At 36.9% G+C, this 19,767-nt stretch overlaps 1 protein-coding gene across 1 annotated transcript; it reads right to left on the reverse strand.

Annotated features, from left to right (window-relative positions):
• Window positions 1-3,703: 3,703 nt before the first annotated feature.
• LOC131000995 (kinesin-like protein KIN-7D, mitochondrial) lies at window positions 3,704-13,912 on the reverse strand. Its single transcript, XM_057927148.1, has 25 exons — window positions 13,157-13,912; window positions 12,927-13,024; window positions 12,544-12,633; window positions 12,328-12,380; window positions 11,649-11,714; window positions 11,453-11,506; window positions 11,155-11,214; window positions 10,692-10,770; window positions 10,445-10,512; window positions 9,758-9,814; window positions 9,495-9,599; window positions 9,129-9,233; window positions 8,810-8,917; window positions 8,593-8,724; window positions 8,264-8,446; window positions 7,611-7,835; window positions 7,268-7,405; window positions 6,672-6,791; window positions 6,519-6,569; window positions 6,301-6,348; window positions 6,046-6,189; window positions 4,560-5,291; window positions 4,227-4,356; window positions 4,061-4,144; window positions 3,704-3,976 (listed from the first exon to the last, which is right to left on the reverse strand). The coding sequence occupies exons 1-24, from the start codon at window positions 13,492-13,494 to the stop codon at window positions 4,062-4,064; spliced, it is 3,267 nt and encodes a 1,088-aa protein (XP_057783131.1). The 5' UTR covers window positions 13,495-13,912; the 3' UTR covers window positions 3,704-3,976; window position 4,061.
• Between the last annotated feature and the right edge of the window lie 5,855 nt (window positions 13,913-19,767).

Genomic DNA, 19,767 nt, shown 5'->3' on the forward strand with positions numbered 1-19,767 from the left:
AAAAAAAACTCTAATTTATTGTTGATGTGAAGGCTGAAATACCATGTCATTCACTTTTCAATCAAAATAATGAATACAACTACTCTATGTAAGTACATATTCCGTAGTCCACGTCATATATTCTGGCCTCTATGTCAACAATAAATAAAGTTTTTTGTTGTCGATGTCAAAAATCAGAAAAAAAAAATACTAAATTCATGTATTTGTGGGCAAAAAATAAAAATCATGTTAAATTTCTGATTCAACAACCATTTATAATTGGGTTAATAGCCGGAAAATACACGAACTTTCACCGGAATTGTATATTGCACACGACCTTCAAAAATAGCCCCATAATACACCACCTTTTAATTTAGTCGCAAATTGCACATGCGTTGACCACCAGCTTGATCGGTGTTGACGTGGCTGTCGGATTTTGTTGACGTGGACGACCGGCGAGGGTAGTAATACGACATCGTTTTTAAATTAAAAAAAAAGAAAAAAAAAGAGGTCATCTGGGCTGGAAGAAGGGCCGAAGCAGAGGTCGCCGGAAGCAGAGGTCACCGGAAGAAGGGCCGAAGCGGATCCAAGCCCTAAAGCCCCAATTCAAGTCACCACCTCTCCTCCTTCCATGTTTTCCTGCCGTCGACTCTGCAATCGACGCCGTCGGTCTTCCATCCCCCACAATCAACGCCGCCTCTGCAAAACCTCCAAATCTAGAGGTTTAGGGTTTATTTCCGTCGCCCCCGCCGCCGACTGAAATAACATCACCGCCGCAACACCACCACAAATTTGCCAACTAAAATGAAAATCCCCACATCCTCAACCACAAAAAAAAAATCCTAGATCTGCAAATGTGCAAACCCTCGAAGGTGACGATGATGCCGAATTGGATGAGAAAGACGACGAGCCCTCTCCCAAAAAGCAGAAGCAGCTATCCGACTTGCCGAAACCCGCTGCCGCCGCTTTGAAAGGACAAAGACACCCTCGCTGCCGCCGCAAATCGGGTAAGAAATCCAGGAAGAAGAATAAGGACGTGTGGACCAAGAAGAAGAAATCGAGGAAGGGTCGAGGAAGAAGAATAAGGACGGTGGCAACGCCGGTGAGGAAGAAGGAGGTGGCGCCTCCCAGCGGCCATCTGTGTAGAGAGAGAGAGCAAAAAAGGGAAGAGCAGCAGATCTAGGGTTTGGGAAAATGGGGAGGCGGCGCCACCGCTTGAGATACAGGCGGCGGTTGGTTTGTGCCGGTGATACAGGCGGTGGTTGGGTTGTGCCGGAGAAGCCCAGGCGGCGGTTGGTTTCCTTTTAGTGTGGTGGAGGAGTTCTTCAATTTTTTATTTTTATTTGTTGTTTTTATGAAATTGTTAATAGCCAAAAAATTACCACCGTGTTATACGCGTGGCTTGCCACGACGTCATATTATACGCGTGGCTTGCCACCGTGTTTAAAAAAGCCACGCGTAATGCCACGTCTTTAAAAAAAATTACCACGTCATCGCCGGTCAAACATAGTTGTGGTCGGAAATTTCGCCGGGTGCAATTTGCGACTAAATTAAAAGGTGGTGTATTATGAGGCTATTTTTGAAGGTCGTGTGCAATATGCAATTCCGATGAAAGTTCGTCTATTTTCTGGCTATTAACCTTTTATAATTCGGTACAATTTATCTGGATTCAAATATTGAACAAATTAATCAAATAAAATACTCCACAAGTTGCAGATATTTAAACAAAATATATTGAGAAAAGTGTAGAGTAGAAAACACTATTGCAGAAATAATTGTGAAGGGGTTTTGAAGCGAGCAACATGTGGCGTAGCGATTTCAATTTGGGAATAACATATTAAATATGTTTGGTTGCATAAATCGATCGCACCGACACAATTTAAAGAGAGAGGAAGTTGAATAATAACAAAGTCGGATGAAATATTATTATTAGTTGATAAAAGAGGCTAGTAGGCAGTTCTACCAACTAAAAAACTAATGTTGCCTATACCATTATTTTATGGCTTGCAAATATATTACTCCCTCTGTCTCGCGAATTTTAAGTCAATTCTTTTCGATACGAGAATTAAGAAAATACTCTCTTCGTCCTTGAAATAATTTTCTATTTTTTCTTTTTGGGGCATTCTCCAAATAACTCTCTTTATTTTTTTTCATTCTTAAACAATTATCTCACCACTAATAATACTTTATTTATTTTTATTTTTCAATTTTCACCACTCTCAATACTAATTAAAACACTTTTTCACAACTTCCAACAATAATTATAATATTTTTTTTCACCATCAATACACTTTATAACTTTTTCTTAAAACATGTGTCATCCCCAAAGAAGAAGTTATTTCAAGGACAGAGAGAGTAGTATTTAGTGTATTAAGTGTGGTAGGTGAAAAAATGTAAAGGTGAAAAAAGAGAAAAAAGTGTCATATAAGAAAATGACTCAAGATTCGTGGGACGATCGAAAAAGAAAAGTAACTCAAGATTCGTGGGACGGAGGGAGTACTACTAGTTTATACGTGTGTACGTGTGTTATTAATAAAACACTATCTTCATTCAATGTAGATATTTGAGGGAAGTATTAATATACTGTCGAAGATCAATATATACAAGACTCAAATTTAACATAATTTTTTTTTCATGAATCAAAATTTATAATTTTAAAAAAATAATAAAAATAGAAAAAAGTAAAAATTTGATGGAAAAAATTAAGAGGAAAGAGAAAATTTGACGGTTAAAAACTCATCTTTTATACGACGTCCACGAAAAAATTTCTATCTATTTTTCTATTACATCCCACCACTTATGAGTATCACATTTACCTTTACTTTTCACATTTTCACCACTTTTAATACTAATTAAAATATTTTTTCATCATTCTCAATACATTCAACAACATTTTTTCCGTTCTCAATACACCCAATAATATTTTTCTTAAAATATGTGTCACTCCCTTCTAAAAAGTTCTTTCATGGACGGAGAGAGTATTATATATATACGCAATTAGGTAATATAGTTTGTATTAGTTACACAACCAACTTCTAAGATCAATATACTTGTTATTAGAGTTAGAAAATAGTACTTCCTCCGTCCCACTATAAATGTCACAAAATTTTTGGACATTATTATTAAAATGCGATCATATATAAAAGAAAAACCCTTAAAAGCACAGGAAAAACAGATTAAGGGTTGAGCCTCATTAAAACCTTATTACGGAAAATCCAAAGGAAAAAACCGCAAAAAGAAAAAAGAGTGATCGTCTAAAGGAAACCAAAAAAACATACAAATGGTGGGAAAGCGGGAAGAATTGCTTTCAGAACTTCGGTCTAACCATCGTCCCCAAACAAAATATTTGAACATACAAATTAAAGCAAAATTATAAATTGATTAAAAGTGAAAGAAGCTACACTTTTCTAAGGACTAATTTTTATCATTTATGGAAATATGTCACTTATAACGGGACAATATAAAATGAAATACATTCCATTATTAATGGAAGAAATGTCCAAAAAAGGAAAATGTACTCTTTTGACACGGAGGGGGTAGCAATTTACATGGCCAATATAGGCTGCATGTTTTACGTTCATAATCACTATTACGACTTTGTTCCGATTTGATGTATTTACTACTATAAGGTAAACAACATTATCATACATTTCGTATTGTATTTCGTTAATAATATCATTTTTAAGTATATTAATTATATAAATTCACAACTTAGCCCCATACATGATCCGAAACAAAATGCTTTTCTTGCATATTAATATTTGACACGAGGATTCAAGTGACTGATAACAGTGAACATTCTGTAGTGTTATTCTATACATTTTACTAATGATCACTCAAATTTCACAATGCTTTCAACCGCGTAAACTCCCATATCTATCCCCCTCACAATAATATACAAAGTTGTGGATTACATACACTTGAACTAATGAAAGAATGGCACCTGCCATTTCACGAAAATAACAAGCAGGTAAAGTAAGGATGATCATATCCCTCCCTGCAAACACAAATCAACGCCAAATATTAACAATTTCGCGCAAGCATTATCAGTTTGATGAATAATACTATACAGAAATCAGACCTTAAGTAAAGGCAAAAATCCTATCCGATATTTTTGATCGGCAAATAGGACACTCTGAACAGGCAAGGGAACATGACTTGCATACTGCAGTAGTAAAGCATAACGTCAGTAGTATTCCATGTGTGAGTTCCAAGATAATAAATAAATACATAATGATCAAACTTACAGCAAAAATGACGGCATGGGAGAAGCATTGCCGCACTAGGTGACTCGAAACAAACTTTACACACGTGAGAATTCGCATCACCATTTACGGTGTACCTCATTTCCTTTTCTTTTATCTCCTGCATTCGAGCCTGCACAAATATGCAGGGAAACAATAATACCAAGAGCCGGCAATAAGTGAATGAAAAGCTAATTAACTTGCAGTTTCAGAAGGCTTCAAATTCCTCAGCAAACGAAGAACTTTAGAGAGCACGAAGAACAGGATAATGCCACTAGAGGAATTTTCGCTAAAAACATTATGGTTAGTTAAAAGCATGAGATAGCAGTAATTTACCTTCAGGCGGACAACTAGAGGTTCTTCTTTGGGAACATCTAAATGTGGTACTGAATTATCAGAAGATTCCCTGTTTTTAGGTATTGGATTTGGATCCTTCTCAACAATGCCAATTTTTGGAACACTTATTTGATCTTTGTCCTCATGCAGTCTGTCATTCATCTTCTGTTCTTGCACAACACTCCCCTCTTTTTTTAGTTGAGCAACAAGCACCCACATGTTTGCCAGATCGTTTTCTAGTGCTGCCTCCCTCTTCTTTGCCTCTTCAAACTTTTTCCGGTATTCATCTTCCAGAACTTCCTTCTCAGCCAAGGCAGCCTCTAGAGTCGACTCTCGTTGTTTCCTTGCTTGCAGCTCCAACTTCAGATCATCATGATCAAGACTCCACGAATCAAAGTCATCATTAACCATTCCAGAAACATCATTTGATCTGCTGGAGGCCCGACCTCTTCGACCAGTTCTTTGTATATCATTAAGCCTGCGGTTACCACCATTTCCAGAGCTTCTAGAGCTTAACTCACGAGCAGCCAATAACTCTTTTTCCAACTTGGCATTTTGTACAGACAGCTTAGTAACTTCACCAGCTAAGTTCTTTAACTCAACTGCAGCAGCAGACGCTAGTTCTTTAGCATAAGAAGCTTCCTCGGATAATTTCTGATTCTGTACACGTAACCCACTATTTTCCTCTAAAGTTTGAACATGTTCTAGCTTTAGTTTCTCATTTTCAATTTCCTGTTATGAATAGAAAAAGTATCGGTCAAGCACATAAGCAGAAATGCGATGAGTAAATCAACAAAATTGCCAATGAAATTTAATATGTCAATTGGCAAGCAAAAAAACAAGCCACAATAATGACATTCACAACTAACATGTAACAACTGTAGAAGCCCTGTAAAGGTCCCGAATCCACCCCAAACCATGTGCGTGTGTATTCAGCCCAAAATAGAAAACATAACAAGCCAAGTGGAGACAGAAAAGTGATTAAAAGTTTAACATCACCCTAATAAGAGCAATAAGTGAACTTAAGGAAGACACATGTGAGAAGAAGGATGAAAAGAGGCAAAGTGGAGAATTACTTTTAAGGGACTTCTTTCAAGGTATAAGGAACAGGCAAAAGGAAAACAATTTAAAAAGTCAAGCAGAGAAGGAAAAGCACTTTAAAATGAATTTCATCTATCTAGAGGTGATATGCGGACTTATTTCTAGGTAAAGGAAGCAAGAAAGAGGTGCCACAGGTGATGAAACAAAAAGGCAGAGTGCAGAATTAAAGGTATAAGAAATCTTAAGGGTTACAGGTAAAAAAAAAAAAAGATAAGTTAATCAAATCATCAACAGGAATCTGTGAGGTTCTCGAACAACTTGTTCATTAATCAATTCATCACAAGTTGTTCCTGGTTTTATCTGGAAATTATTTATATTTAAGACCTAAGCAAATCCTATCCGAAGCCTTATCACCAGAACATAGTTCAAGTAGGACACATCTAACCTGTGACTGCACTTTCTTTCTCAACTCATCAGCACATTCATCAGATACACACATTCCAGACGTGGGTGTCTTCTTGCCACCAGATACTGAAGCGAGTTGTTCCAGAAGCAGGATTTTGTCTTGCAATTCCTTGTTCTCAGCACACTGATGGATCGAAAAGCACATCCGCATCATAAAACAGGATACTGACTTAAATCACAAAGGCAGATGAAACAAGTAGAAGAATTAACTTATACAAAATAAAAAAGTATTGACCTTGTTCTGCAGCTGTTCTTGAAGAACACGGTTATCTGCTGACTTGATCTGCATTGCAAGGTTAAAAGGTGTTAAAAGGTCCACCTACTAATCTAGGCAAGTAGCAAAAGAAGAGATGCTTAAGTGGAAGAAAGAACGATGATAAGTTGTCATTTCAAGGATAATAGATAACATGAACCAGGAGAGAAAAAAAAAATGAAAACAATAAAAGGAAACACCTCAAGCTCAAAACCCTTCTCACTGCACTGTGCCATCAATTTCATGACCGTCTGCCACAAGAAAGAACAAAAAGAAACCGTATCAGAGGGCTTCACTTTAAATCTTATAAAAGAAAGGGGCAGCGGGTGTTTTTTGAAATGATTAAGGATGACCTGCTGCATTTCAACCATGGACGCATTAGCAACAGAAGCTTCACTTCTCTCAACTATCCGTTGTTCTAAAGCTCTCATCTGTTTTCTCTTTTCTTGTATATCACGCTCCAAGTTTTCAATCTGAGAATCAAAATGCAGGAAACATTTTTTAGAGTTCAAAATCATCGCTCAGGTTCTAGCAAATACAAGGTATATATACCAAAATACTTCCAAGTATCATAGAGGACCAGATTTGCAACTCCCTTGTGGCTCTAAGAGTTGTGCCCTCTTGCGGTGAATTTTCATAAACATAAGTTTTCCACTTTCCAGTATAACTTTTTTACATAGTATACTTAATATATAACAAGTTTCAAGTGGGAAAATTTCTGCACCTACTAATACTATCTCACGTTGCACATCTTTTTATTAACATTTATAGAAACAGCAAATTTCACAAACTGCAAATTGACAGTGTGGAAGGCAAGAAAAAGGTTCTTAATCTAGATAAAGTTTTTTAATTTGTGAAAAGGAAAGAAATGTAGTGTTACAGATTTCCAAGTAAACTATAGAGTATTTAAATAGACACATGGTACTTTAAGAAGAAAATTGTAAAGTACCTGATCTTTTGAGCTATTGGGATCATTTACAGATTGGTCAACCAAACGCTTTAGGGTACTTGTGCCTAGTGCAATCTCTTCTGCAAGCATCTTAACTTGTTCAGCAAGGAGATCCATCTCATCTGATGACGCACCATCCTACATCATAAAAAAATGAATAAATAGTGGCTGGGAGAAGTACTCAAACTTAAATATTTACATAAGCCAAGATCTCTAGGGTCCAAAGACAGAACACTTCAGATGGCTTAGATAAGTGGTAACGACTTTAAAGCAAATATAGGATGCCAAAATCAATTGAGAGGATACAAGCAAATGGATTAGAGAAGTAAAGTTGGATACATACTACAAGTAGTTTTGACATAGAGGACAATCCACTAATAAGTTCACCCGCTTGAGTTGTTTCAGATGTAGTACTGCCAGCTTGAGATATATCCTCATTCCACTTGCTGGATGATCTTCTGTGCTTCAGAATATATGCATCCGATGAGGTAGTTAAACCAGAGGATGGAGAATCTTTTTGGTTCTCATGGTAGAATTTCAAAGAACCATTATGCACCGCATCCAACTTCTGTCATACAAAAACATGAAATGTTGATTGAGTGACGTGAAAATTGGTTTCTGTTAGGTGCATCCTACAACACATATTATGACAAGAAAATACAATTCAGAGCACATAAACCAAGAAATTAGTATCTAGTGTGATTAATAAAGCAAGCTCTGAAGACCAGTACCCAAATTGTATACCGGTTTCAACAGTTTCATTACAATCACATAATATATATGTACTTTGTGAATAATTTAATTTATGAAAGAAATATAATACACAATTAGGGCTAAAGTATTTGGAAGGAAAGGCTAATCTGACTGCGTCCATTACCATCAAACTAAAAAGTTTAGTTTCAAGGCAATGACAACCACCATGAAGGCACAAAATAGAGCAAGTACATTTGCTTAAACATCCCTTTGCAAAATAAATAAATGAAAATAACAACTTACTTCATCCTCAGCAGCAGAAAGACTCCTTTGATGAGAGGGCATGTCATTCATGTATCCCGGTATTGCATTTTTTGAGGAGACAAGGATCAGTTTAGTTAGCCTCTGAATTCTACTCATTAGAGCAGCCTTGGCATCTTCCTCCTCCTCTAGTCTTGACTGCATTTTAAACTGCCCTTCTTCTAACTATAAAATGAAAATGGACAGCAGAATTAACCAACTGTTGATATTATTCCACCAAAAATGGAGCAAGACTGCAGAAAACACACAATAGTAATGATTTTGGCAAGCATTCAACACCCTAAGCATTTTGAAAATAAGAGCCAATATACCTGTTGCTTTAAAACAATAATATCTTCATGGCTAACACCAGCAAGCATCCCCCTCTTAAGTTGATCAAGTTCTTCTTTGAGAGATGATATTTCTTTTTGATACTTCTTAATCAACGATTTTTCATCAATAATCTGAAATTGAAATAAATTAATACCAAGGCAATCGACCACTCTAAATAGGAATATAACTTCAAAACACACATGTATACAGACTCACCCTATTACGTGAGGCATAGATTTCAACACGTTTTGCCCTGCTGGCAAATTTTAAGGTGTTATGAGTCTCCTCCATATTGCTTGATGCTGGAGTGATCGTACAAATAAGCTGAGAATATAAAGTATCATGATTTTAAACTAAGCATTTCAACCAGTATAGGATAATCATTTGAGATATTCAAAGTAGATAAAGAAACAAAATAAATGTTCGTGCAATCTTTGGATAAAAGTTTACTAGTACATGATTGAATGATAATTTCATAATTTAAATTGAAAGATGAACAACTTTTTACAATAAATTAAAGGTGCCCCATGCTCACCGAAACATGTCCGTGCCCACTTAGTGAGGATTGTAGAAGGCGTGTAAGCTTTGAATCCCGATAAGGAACATGGGATGCCTTTCCTTCACTTAGTTTTCCAATTACCTTCACATTGTAGAAAATTCAGATCATCAGAGTACGAAATGCACATGGCAAAAATATTCAGATTTTAGAGAAGAAAAGAAGATGCCAACGCAATTTCAGATTAGAACTTTTTAATATGTCGGTGCATGTGACATGGTAATGAAACAAGAAAAAGAGTAGACATACAAAATTACAAGTAGAGGAAAACGGACTAAGTAGTAAGTACCAACAGATGAACAGATATTTGTCTTCAGCTTAAGAAAAGTAAGTTCCAATACTCACAGTTCCAAGAGTTAGAAGACTTTTATTGATGTAAGATCCTTCCTTTCTCCTTATCCCGGTTGTTTCAGTTTTTGAACTTTCAGACCCCGCTAGATCAATTAAGTTCTGCATAACAAAGGTAGGGGTAGGAGTAGATTTTCATCAAATCATGTGATGCATTTGAAAGTAACAAAATTCTGTATGGACAGAATTTTAAATCAAATATATATGGCAAGAAGAGAGGTAGTTTCCAGCATTCAAATGTGACTGAAGAATATGCATACCAACTGTGAGAAAATAACTCCATCATAATCATCTCCATGGTTACTACTCTCGATCATCTGGAACAGTATGAACAAACGTATTTAATGTTAGAAGACTAAAAGGCAGAACAATAACAAAGACATCAGTGCATCAGTAGAAACAATTGGAGAAGAATATATGCTATTGTATTACTAAGAACATAGGAAGTAATAGGGATCGTGAAAAAAGGAAAGGTCAAAACAAAATATTCATATCTCCCATGCATTCAATTGAGAAATATTAATGAAATTAAAGAGTTGTAAGAGGCATAATCAACATTGAACTTGATATTTCAGGCACCAGTTCTCTTAGAAATTCATTTTTCATCCGTTTCCCTAATTTTTGCATTTTTTATTGAAGCACTCCCCAATTACTCTCATTTAATTACTACCATGAAATGGACTATCTTCCTTTATGCTGACAGATAAATATAACTATCAACATGTCATTTGGTCACCATTGCCCTTATGGTCCTATGCTCATAAGGAATATGAGTTCCCATTCACCTCAGACCAAGAAAGATCAATACGCAAATTCTTCTTGAGAAGATTAAACAAGATGGCAAAGTAACTAATAACACAACAATGAAACCAAGTTTCAATAAAATGTAAACTAAACACTTATCGAATGGGAACTCAATAAAGAACTAATGCGAACATGATACATACCAATGTGAATATAGTATGGCTACGGCTGCTAAAGAGGTTGAAATTATTTGATCCAACGTGTCTATGCTCTGCAAATGTGATTAGAGCAGGAAAATTTGTTGCCATCAGATTGAGATAAAATAAATCATATCAAACTTCAATAGTTATAAGAAGAAATCACTATATGATGGGCTATGCATGTAAGTGTGGGGGCAAACAAACATACAAACATGTGGACTCACACCCACACAACACACTACAATATAACCTTCTCCTGCAGCAATAAATGAAAGGGCGTGCCCCGGGGATAAAACAACTTCTTCCTTTATGCCCTCAACGTAAGTTCCCTGCATGTATTAAAAAGGAGGAATTAAATGAGCACAAAATGAAATCATGCACCGCTGAGTAAAGCGAAACCATATCCCGCATAAGGGCTAGTACAAAAATAAAAGGTGATAAGCTAATGAAACCTTAAGGCCTTTCAAGATAAAACAGCTCAGCTACTAGGCCAGAATAACTCCTATAAATAAACCGTAACTTAAAAGTTTCACAGCTATTAAAAGTGCAGCCTTATAGATTTTGGCAAAAATCATTAATTAAATCAATTTGATTGTCCAGAAACTCTGAAAGGAAGATAAAGAATAGATGGAATTCACCAATTGGCCTACAGAAAAGGCTAATGTATATGTACTCAAGATATGGAGAATATAGACAATTAGTATGACAGAAACCTGTGCATCTTCTCTCACACGCAAATTTTGGCCAGTGGGGTCCAGTAAGTCATTGATCACCTGATAACAAAGGTATAGAGAAACATGAAGTTTCTAAAGTCCACAATGATTACATACATATATTGTTGATTCTGATTTCATGAGTTAGCAGTGGCAATATGTCTGAATTAGGTTTTTTTTATTAACTTTTAAAGGGATAAACTACATGCAAAAGACATGATAATTGTACGAGGGAGTAAATTTAGAAAAATATAAGTTGCTCACATGTTGATATGATAATTGTTAAAGTATTACTAACCTCATTGTAAATTTCAAGATATGACACTCGGAGTAGGAATTCGCGACCTGGAGTCTGAAAAGAGATCACTGTCAGCCGTTGTACATTGGTTATACATAATATATCTAATTACATCAAGGAATGAATAAAAAACAAATACACAATATAGGCGCACAGTGAAATATAATGTTTGATTAAAATTTTCGGGCAAACATACATCTTGAATTATGCTGAAGACATCCTTTATAGCCAATGGTATGATCCCTGGAGAATTTTGATCTCCCTGATAAGAAATGTGTAGAAAAATCATTAGATATCATAACTATTCCTAAAACTTCTTTTGTAATTTTCTATCGAGTATTAATACTTGTAATTTCAATACAAAACCCAAGATCATAAGCAAACAGAACATACAGCAGCAGAACAAGGTAGAGAACAGTGACAGTAGTTATACTATAGAGCTGATCAGTAAACATATCCCATGCTTCATGCTTGGGGTGAAAATGAATTATATAAAGTGTTCATTCTATAAGTTAATGTCAGTTGAACCGAAAAAACAAACTAAACCATCAACGAGTCAGCTATACTCTCAACTTCCAATAAAATATACCCCAGAAATAGGCATCAATGCATCCAATCACCGGACATCAAATCAAACATCTATCTACTGCTTAGTCCCCCAGAGTTGTTCATTATATCATTTCTTCACATGATAAAAATTTCAATAGGGACTGTAACCTCTGGAAAAACTGAAACACAGTTACCATATTCCTCCATGTACCAATTCCAGGCTAACTGCTACCTTCAAATGTAGTATTTTTTATTTTTTATTAATTATGACTTGGTCCTGCCATGTAAAATTAACAGGAAGCAAATAAAAGGTGGATCTAACTTACATGCATAGTGTGTGTTTTCCCACTACTGGTGACACCATAAGCAAATACGGTTCCTGCATATGGACTTGGTCAGTGCTAATTTGCAGTGATCTGCCCTATGGGGACAAGAGCATCTGGCGCACAACGCTTGCCCATAACAAAGTATGGCCTTAAAACATGATTCAATAGCAACCTAGTCATGGATGGCTTCAAAAAGTTTGTGTAAGTTAGGCATACCATTTACGCCATCCATTGCAGCCTTAACTACAGGTCGAGCAGCTACTTCATAGACTTCCAGAGTATTTGTATTAGATCCAAAAACCCTATCTGTTAGGAAAACGAATATGCAAATGGCAGAACATCATAATTAGATAATGTCGTTGGATAAATTCCACCACAAAACTATCAAATTCATGTCCATTGACAAACACTAGTTAATATTTTTACACCAAACCTAAATAACAATGAATTTTACGAGTTAATGCATTTCCATGGCTCAACCGTAATACTTATTGCAATTCACAGCATGGAGAATGCAAAATCCAGAAAGCAATGACGATCTATAACTCCAAAGTATCATAAGAAACAATATGGAAGGGCCAAAGAAAAACGAACTTTACCAAACGCATATGCCGTCATTGGATTATACTCATTCCGCACAATTTTCTCACCATCTGCATACCATGCGACCTCATCTCCTCTCTGATATTCCCTTTCACTGTATCAACACGGCAGAACAATGTAAACGAAAGTTAATTGATTCAATTTCGTCAAATTCCAAACCCTAACCTCAAACCTTGTCCCAAATTCAAAAGTCTCAAAATCAGATCTATCATTAAATTCAAATCACCTCAGAGGCCTAAATCTAATTGTCACTGAAATGCTATCCCCCGATCTCGAAGCACTGTCCAATGGCTCTCCAATCAGCTGCTCCTCCATCGACGGGTAAGTCACCGGCGTACGACTTCGTGAATAGTCGCCACCATTGCGATTAGACGCCGTGGATCTAGAGCCGTATCCACCACTGCCACCAGCGCCGTAGAAAGACGTCGCCGAAGAGGAACATGAGCGCGGCATTAAACGACTGTTCATCATCGAAGATGATGACGACGTAGATGAATAAGGAGTCGACGGTTTCCGATGACTAAACGGTGAACTGCTTCTTCCTCTCGAAGACGAAGCCGCCATTTCTCCAAACACAACAAATTGAATAACAACTCACGGTATATGACTATATTCAATTACTCAGTTTGGCTGAGTCGATGCTATGCAAATGTAGACATCGGAAATTAGGAAAAAATCAATAAGAGGAATGATGTGTCAGAAATCACATGGCTCGAATCAGTAAAGTGAATAAGATTGCTCCATTTTTGAATTTCCTAACGCCTTTTTCCAGCAGAATGCCCTGTGCTATAGAAGCTTCAGCAATATTCACTCACACACATATGATTGTCCGTGTGTGAACAGAGGGATGAGGGAGTGAACTCGTTGTTCCTTCTTCTTAAAGACAAAGAAGAGTTGCAGAGTAGTAGGGAGAGAGTAATGACTAATGACTAGCGAGGAGTGAAAACGACGGGAGGTGAAAATTATTATTTGCATCTGTTTTCTATTGAGCGTCTTTTGAATTTAAATGTGTTTCATTAATTTATTGTAAAAATTCTGAGTTGTACTTTTCCTTGAAAAAACTTATTAATCAAATTACGATGTTGTCAGCGAAGTTTTCGTGGTGGCCAGAGCAGGGTACTACCCAAGAAGCAGGAGTACAATTCATGAGCGAGTGCAGCCAAGGAGTATTTTCTCTTTTTTGTTTTTACAAATTTGGAAATTTAAACTTCGACGTAATTGTCAAAACGTGTGTCGGCGACAAAATTTAGTTTATTTTTTATTTTTTAATAAAAACACTGTCTGTTTGAGTAATAAATAAGGTGCTTTCTTCTTTTCCGGTAATTTCAGCTTAATGATTTACTATTAAAAAATAGTACTAAATTCAGATTTATTTTTGTTATCGATAGTACATTATATTCCATGTGTTTCGTTAGAGTTCAAAATTAAGTCCATCATATCTGAAGGGTAGATATTATGTTTATTAATTATATAAATTAATAAAAAAATTATTCAAAATACTATAAATGGAATCATCAGTCACCTAAAGCAATCTTCCAAATAGCACAAATTAAAAGAAAATCTTGAAAATTTATAGTCAGGTGTTCGAGTTACTCTAAACAATTTAAATTTGCGGAACCCTCGAATTAGATAGATTATAACTACTTCAAATTAAAAAGGAGAAATTAAGGATCAAATACTGTGTGAATAATTTTTTTGATAGGTTCATATATGAGCATCATTATGCCACGTAAAAGCTACTCTGTAACTTTTCTTGAGCCATCACATGGTATACGATTTCCTTGGAACCACAGTAAACGATGTCCCATTCCTTTTTCTACCGTAGGAGAGAGTTTGTTTTTAACAATTGACCCAAAATATATGCGCGTCAAACAGCTTATAACCAACAGTAAAATGAAAAAATCTTGTTTAATTTACCGGGTAACCGACGAAGGAAGTTTATCGGTTTACGCACGAGTGAGTGGTGCAGCTGTAAATAGGTTGCGCCCGCTGTGATGCGACAAGCTCTAACAGGTAGCGAGCGACTGCAATTGACAAAAGTGCCCTTTTCTATTCTACCTTATACTTTTTGGTCGCTTTGTGCTACTATTGTTATCTCAAAATTTGCATGCACGAGAATTAAGAAAAAATTATAAATTACTCACTTCGTCTTTAAAATTTGTGACCCAATGAAAGTGCCACAGGCCCACAAATTTTAAGAAAAAGTGTGATAGTTGTATTTAAGTGAAGATAGATCCCACACCTTTTGTAAATAGTGATAGGAAAAATTTGTGGGGTCATTTTCAAATAAAGAAATATCACAATTTTTAGAGACATCCAAGTATGATAATAAGGTCACAATTTTCAGAGACAGAATAATTAAAAATAATATAACTCACGTCTTTTGAAGAATTAATTATTACTCTCTTCGTCTCAGAAGAGTATGTATTTTCTGTCACTTTGATACGTCTCACGACAATGCGCATTTTCGTTTTTTCGATCCTTTCTTCCATTAATAAAAGTGGGTTCATTCTTCCACTAATAACACATTGATCACTTAATATTTATTAACATTTGTTTCATCAACAATCATACATACTCTTACAGAATGAAGGGTACTACATTTTATGAAAATAACACAACCTAAAATGATAAGCGAGATAAAATACTACTCCCTCCGTCCCATGGAGCAAGACCAAGTTTCCTTTTTGGCTTGTCCCACGAAACAAGACCAGTTTCTAAAAATAGCAAAAAATTTACTCTTTATTCACCTTTTCACTTTTCCACCTACCACATTTAACACACAAAATATCAATTTCTTAATTTTCGTGCCGAAAAGAACTAGGTCTTGCTTCGTGGGACGAAGGGAGTAAAAAGGAAATAGTATTTTGAAATGGGGCCACATGGCATTTACCCTATAATTAGTACTTTTACCATTTTCTAATTGAAAAATGAATTTTTTACCTTACAATCTATTTCTAACTTCATTGTCTGAACAAAAAATGAAAAAAAAAAACTTATAAGTTACAACTTATTTATCTTACGGGCAAATTTGATTTGATTGATGAGATACATATAATTGATATAAAAGATAATTAAATAATTAATTTTATTTTGAGGTGATAAATGAATAAATAATCATTTAATTGAGTGATTAGAGTATGAATCAAATTATTTATTATGGATTGAATCATATAAATTAAATATTTAATTAAATTAAATTATTATATCAATTATATCTTATCATTCAAACCAAACATCTCATGAGTAGTGATGAGTGTATTATTATTATTTTTACTAAGTGATGTTTGTTCGCTTCCCAAATAATCGGGCATTGTATAGTTTGCCACTTATTATGAAATTCAATAGATGTACAAAATAAATGTTGAATGATTTTGATATTTTCGATTTATCAGTATTATATTTGATATGTATATTTTTTGGTGATACAAAAATATTTGAGGGTGTTTGTTTCACAATAAGTTGAAATATGTGTGGTAATATTATTATAAATGTTTCAAGTATAGTGTTAAAATTATAAAATATGTAAAAATTTCAAAATAAAAAATGAGTCATGGCATAGATTGAGTTATTTGTGAACGGTGTACGTGTGGATGATTGCAGGAAATGGAATAAGAATTGCCTTGATAATGACGACAGCAAATTTTTTTGGACATATCATATAGCAAACGAGATTTACTTTTACTTCATTACTTGCCGACAATATGGAAATAAAAGGGTGACGACATTGTATTTGTGTGTATATTTTTATTTTATTTTTTGATAAAAAGGAGAAATATTATTACGACAAATCCGAAACGGCAATATCTAGAAGCCAATTAGGAAAATCGGCCTTCCAGATAACAGGATCAGAAACACAAAAAGAAAACTGAGCCAGCTTATGAGCTGCTCTGTTTGCGTCACGACGCATATGAAAGAAATCTACGACAATGTGATTTTTAGCATGACCAAACGCCTCCCAAAGATCATCGCAAAGAGAATCTGACCCGTGACATGAATCCTGAAGGACATGGACAGCGAGAAGCGAGTCAGTAAAAACCTCCACCGGACCAGAGTCGTGCTCAAGACAAAAACCCACGGCAATGAGAATCGCATGTAGCTCCCCCATTAAAACAGTAGCCGTACAACCAATCTTTTGAGCACCAGCCAAGACAACGTGACCCAAGAAATCTCTCACCACAAAACCAACTCCATTTCTAGTTCCATCTTCTTTGAAAGCCACATCAACATCAACTCTAAGAACACCATTCGGTGGAGGAAACCATTTAGCAGACCCCTCTTTAGGCAAAAGACCATGCTCAATCACCACTTGCCTCCTAGCTTTGTGATATTCATGAAGAAGTCGATCCCCCAAGCAGAGGTCCAGCTGATCAGAACCTTGTCTGCTGCCATGCTTAACCTCGCAGAGAAATCTCCAAACCCTCCACAACGAAAAAAGCCATCTCTCCAGACCTTCTTCCCCCATTTCTGCCGCCACCACCCTGCACAAATCCTCAAGACCAAGGTGCTTAAGATGATGGATGACCACCCAGAACTCGGTCTCTTTCCAAAAATGTCGGACAGATCCACACCACAAAAGGCCATGCACCGTAGATCCCCATTCCATTTTACACCAGTGGCAGATAGCCGAGACCGGAACATGGTGCTTGCTCAGATTCTCGTTCATGGCAAGCAGATCATTAAGCATTCTCCACGTGAAGTGCAGCACCTTGGGCGGAAGATGAAGACCCCAAATGAGTTTCCACCACTTGCTCGAACAGGAGGAAGACGTCTCCCGCTGAGGTTCAAAGAAATCCAGAGCACACAGGTAGCCCGACTTGACTGAAAATCTGCCCCTCTCATCAAAGGACCAGAACCTTGAATCATCCTTATTCTCTTTGGGAACTTTGATCGAGCAAATAGCCTGCACAACAAAAGGTGGAAAAAGAACCTCAAGTTTAGCAATATTCCATTCCTTATCAGCCAAAAGAAAGTCAGAAACACTGGACTCTTCCTCTAGCATCAGTTTCGGATTTCGATGCCACACCCCTCGTCCAGGAATCCAACGGTCTGTGAAAGCTTTGATAGAAGACCCATTCCCCACGGACCAACGAATACCTTTGGCGATTAAAGCCCGCCCCCAACAGATGGATCTCCACACAAACGAGCAATTGGAGGAAATACTAGCATTCATAATATCACAGTCCCGAAAATACCGGTGCTTCAACACGCGAGCTAACAACGAATCCGGGTGTTTAATAATCCGCCAAACTTGCTTTGCTAAGAGAGCTTGGTTAAAGAGGGCAAGCTTTCTAAAACCGAGACCACCCCTAGACTTTGGCTTACAAAGCGAATCCCATGTAGTCCAATGCATCTTTCTGCCCTCCACATTATCGCCCCACCAAAATCTCCCACAAGCTTTCTCAATATCCAAACAGACGCCAGTTGGAATACGGAAACATGACATCGCATACGTTGGAATTGACTGGATAACGGATTTAATGAGAGTTTCTTTTCCGCCAGCCGAGAAAAACTTGTTGTCCCAGCCATGGAATTTCTTCACCACTCTATCTCTTAAGTACTCAAAATGCATCTTTTTTTGTCTTGGGACGAAAGTGGGAAGTCCCAAGTATAAAGCATGACCAGACACTTCTTTAATTCCCAGGACTTCTGTCACCGCCCCAATGACCAAAGGACTCGCGTTTGGGCTGAACGCAATGGAAGATTTCTCAGCATTAATAATCTGCCCGGATGCTTCCTCATACATCCTCAGCACTTCTCTTAAATTTTCTGCCATCTCTTCATTTGCTTTGAAAAAAAATGAACTGTCGTCAGCGAAGAACAGATTAATGATAGACGGACAGTGTCTAGCCATCACCACACCGCTGAGAAGACCCTGATTCTCGAAACTTCTAAGAAGAGAGGAAAAACCTTGCGCGCAAACAACGAAGAGAAAGGGGGATAGCGGACATCCCTGTCGTAAACCACGAGTAGGAACCACAGAGCCATAAACTTTACAATTAATCACAAAAGAGAATTCCACCGTCGCCACACACTGAAAAATCAAATCGATCAAGAACAAAGGGAAACGAAGAACAACCATCATAGCGCGGAGAAACCTCCATTCCACCCTATCGTATGCCTTACTCATGTCAAGCTTGGCCGCGGCATAGGCTTCACCACCCTGTTTCTTGTTTCTAATCCAATGCATGCTCTCGTAACCCAAAATAATATTGTCAGAAATAAGACGACCGGGAATAAAGGCACTTTGGGAATCATCAATAACCCACTTAAGAGCCATCCGCAGCCGGTTAGCAAGGACCTTCGCCACCATTTTATACGTCGTATTACAAAGACTAATCGGTCTATAGTCTTTAACATCCATCGGCTTCTTGACTTTTGGAATGAGGACAATAAGAGTCCTATTCCAATGTCGGATGCTAGAAGTCCCGTTAAGAACGCTAAGAACCTCTGAAGAAACCGCCCCTCCGATTTCTCCCCAGAATTTTTGGAAGAAAAAAGGTGGGTAACCATCCGGCCCCGGAGCCTTGTGGGGGTTCATTTGGAACAAAGCCTTACGCACTTCATCCTCTGTAAACGGAACTGACAGCTCGGATTTGACCCTTTCACCCAGGAAAGAAGAACAAGTATTCGTAACTTCATCAATCTTTGAAAGAGGAGGAGAATTCGACTGAAAAAGACCCTCGTAGAAATTCTGCACCACCTCCGCAATTTCCTCTTCTTTCTTAACCTCGGTCCCATCAAATTTTTTGAGAAAAGAAATCGTGTTCTTCTTTTTACGATTGCTAGCAAACGCATGAAAATATTTTGAGTTCCGGTCACCCAATCCCAACCAGT

The sequence above is a fragment of the Salvia miltiorrhiza genome, chromosome 8 (assembly GCF_028751815.1).
Source record: "Salvia miltiorrhiza cultivar Shanhuang (shh) chromosome 8, IMPLAD_Smil_shh, whole genome shotgun sequence".
NCBI classification, from domain to species: Eukaryota; Viridiplantae; Streptophyta; class Magnoliopsida; order Lamiales; family Lamiaceae; genus Salvia; species Salvia miltiorrhiza.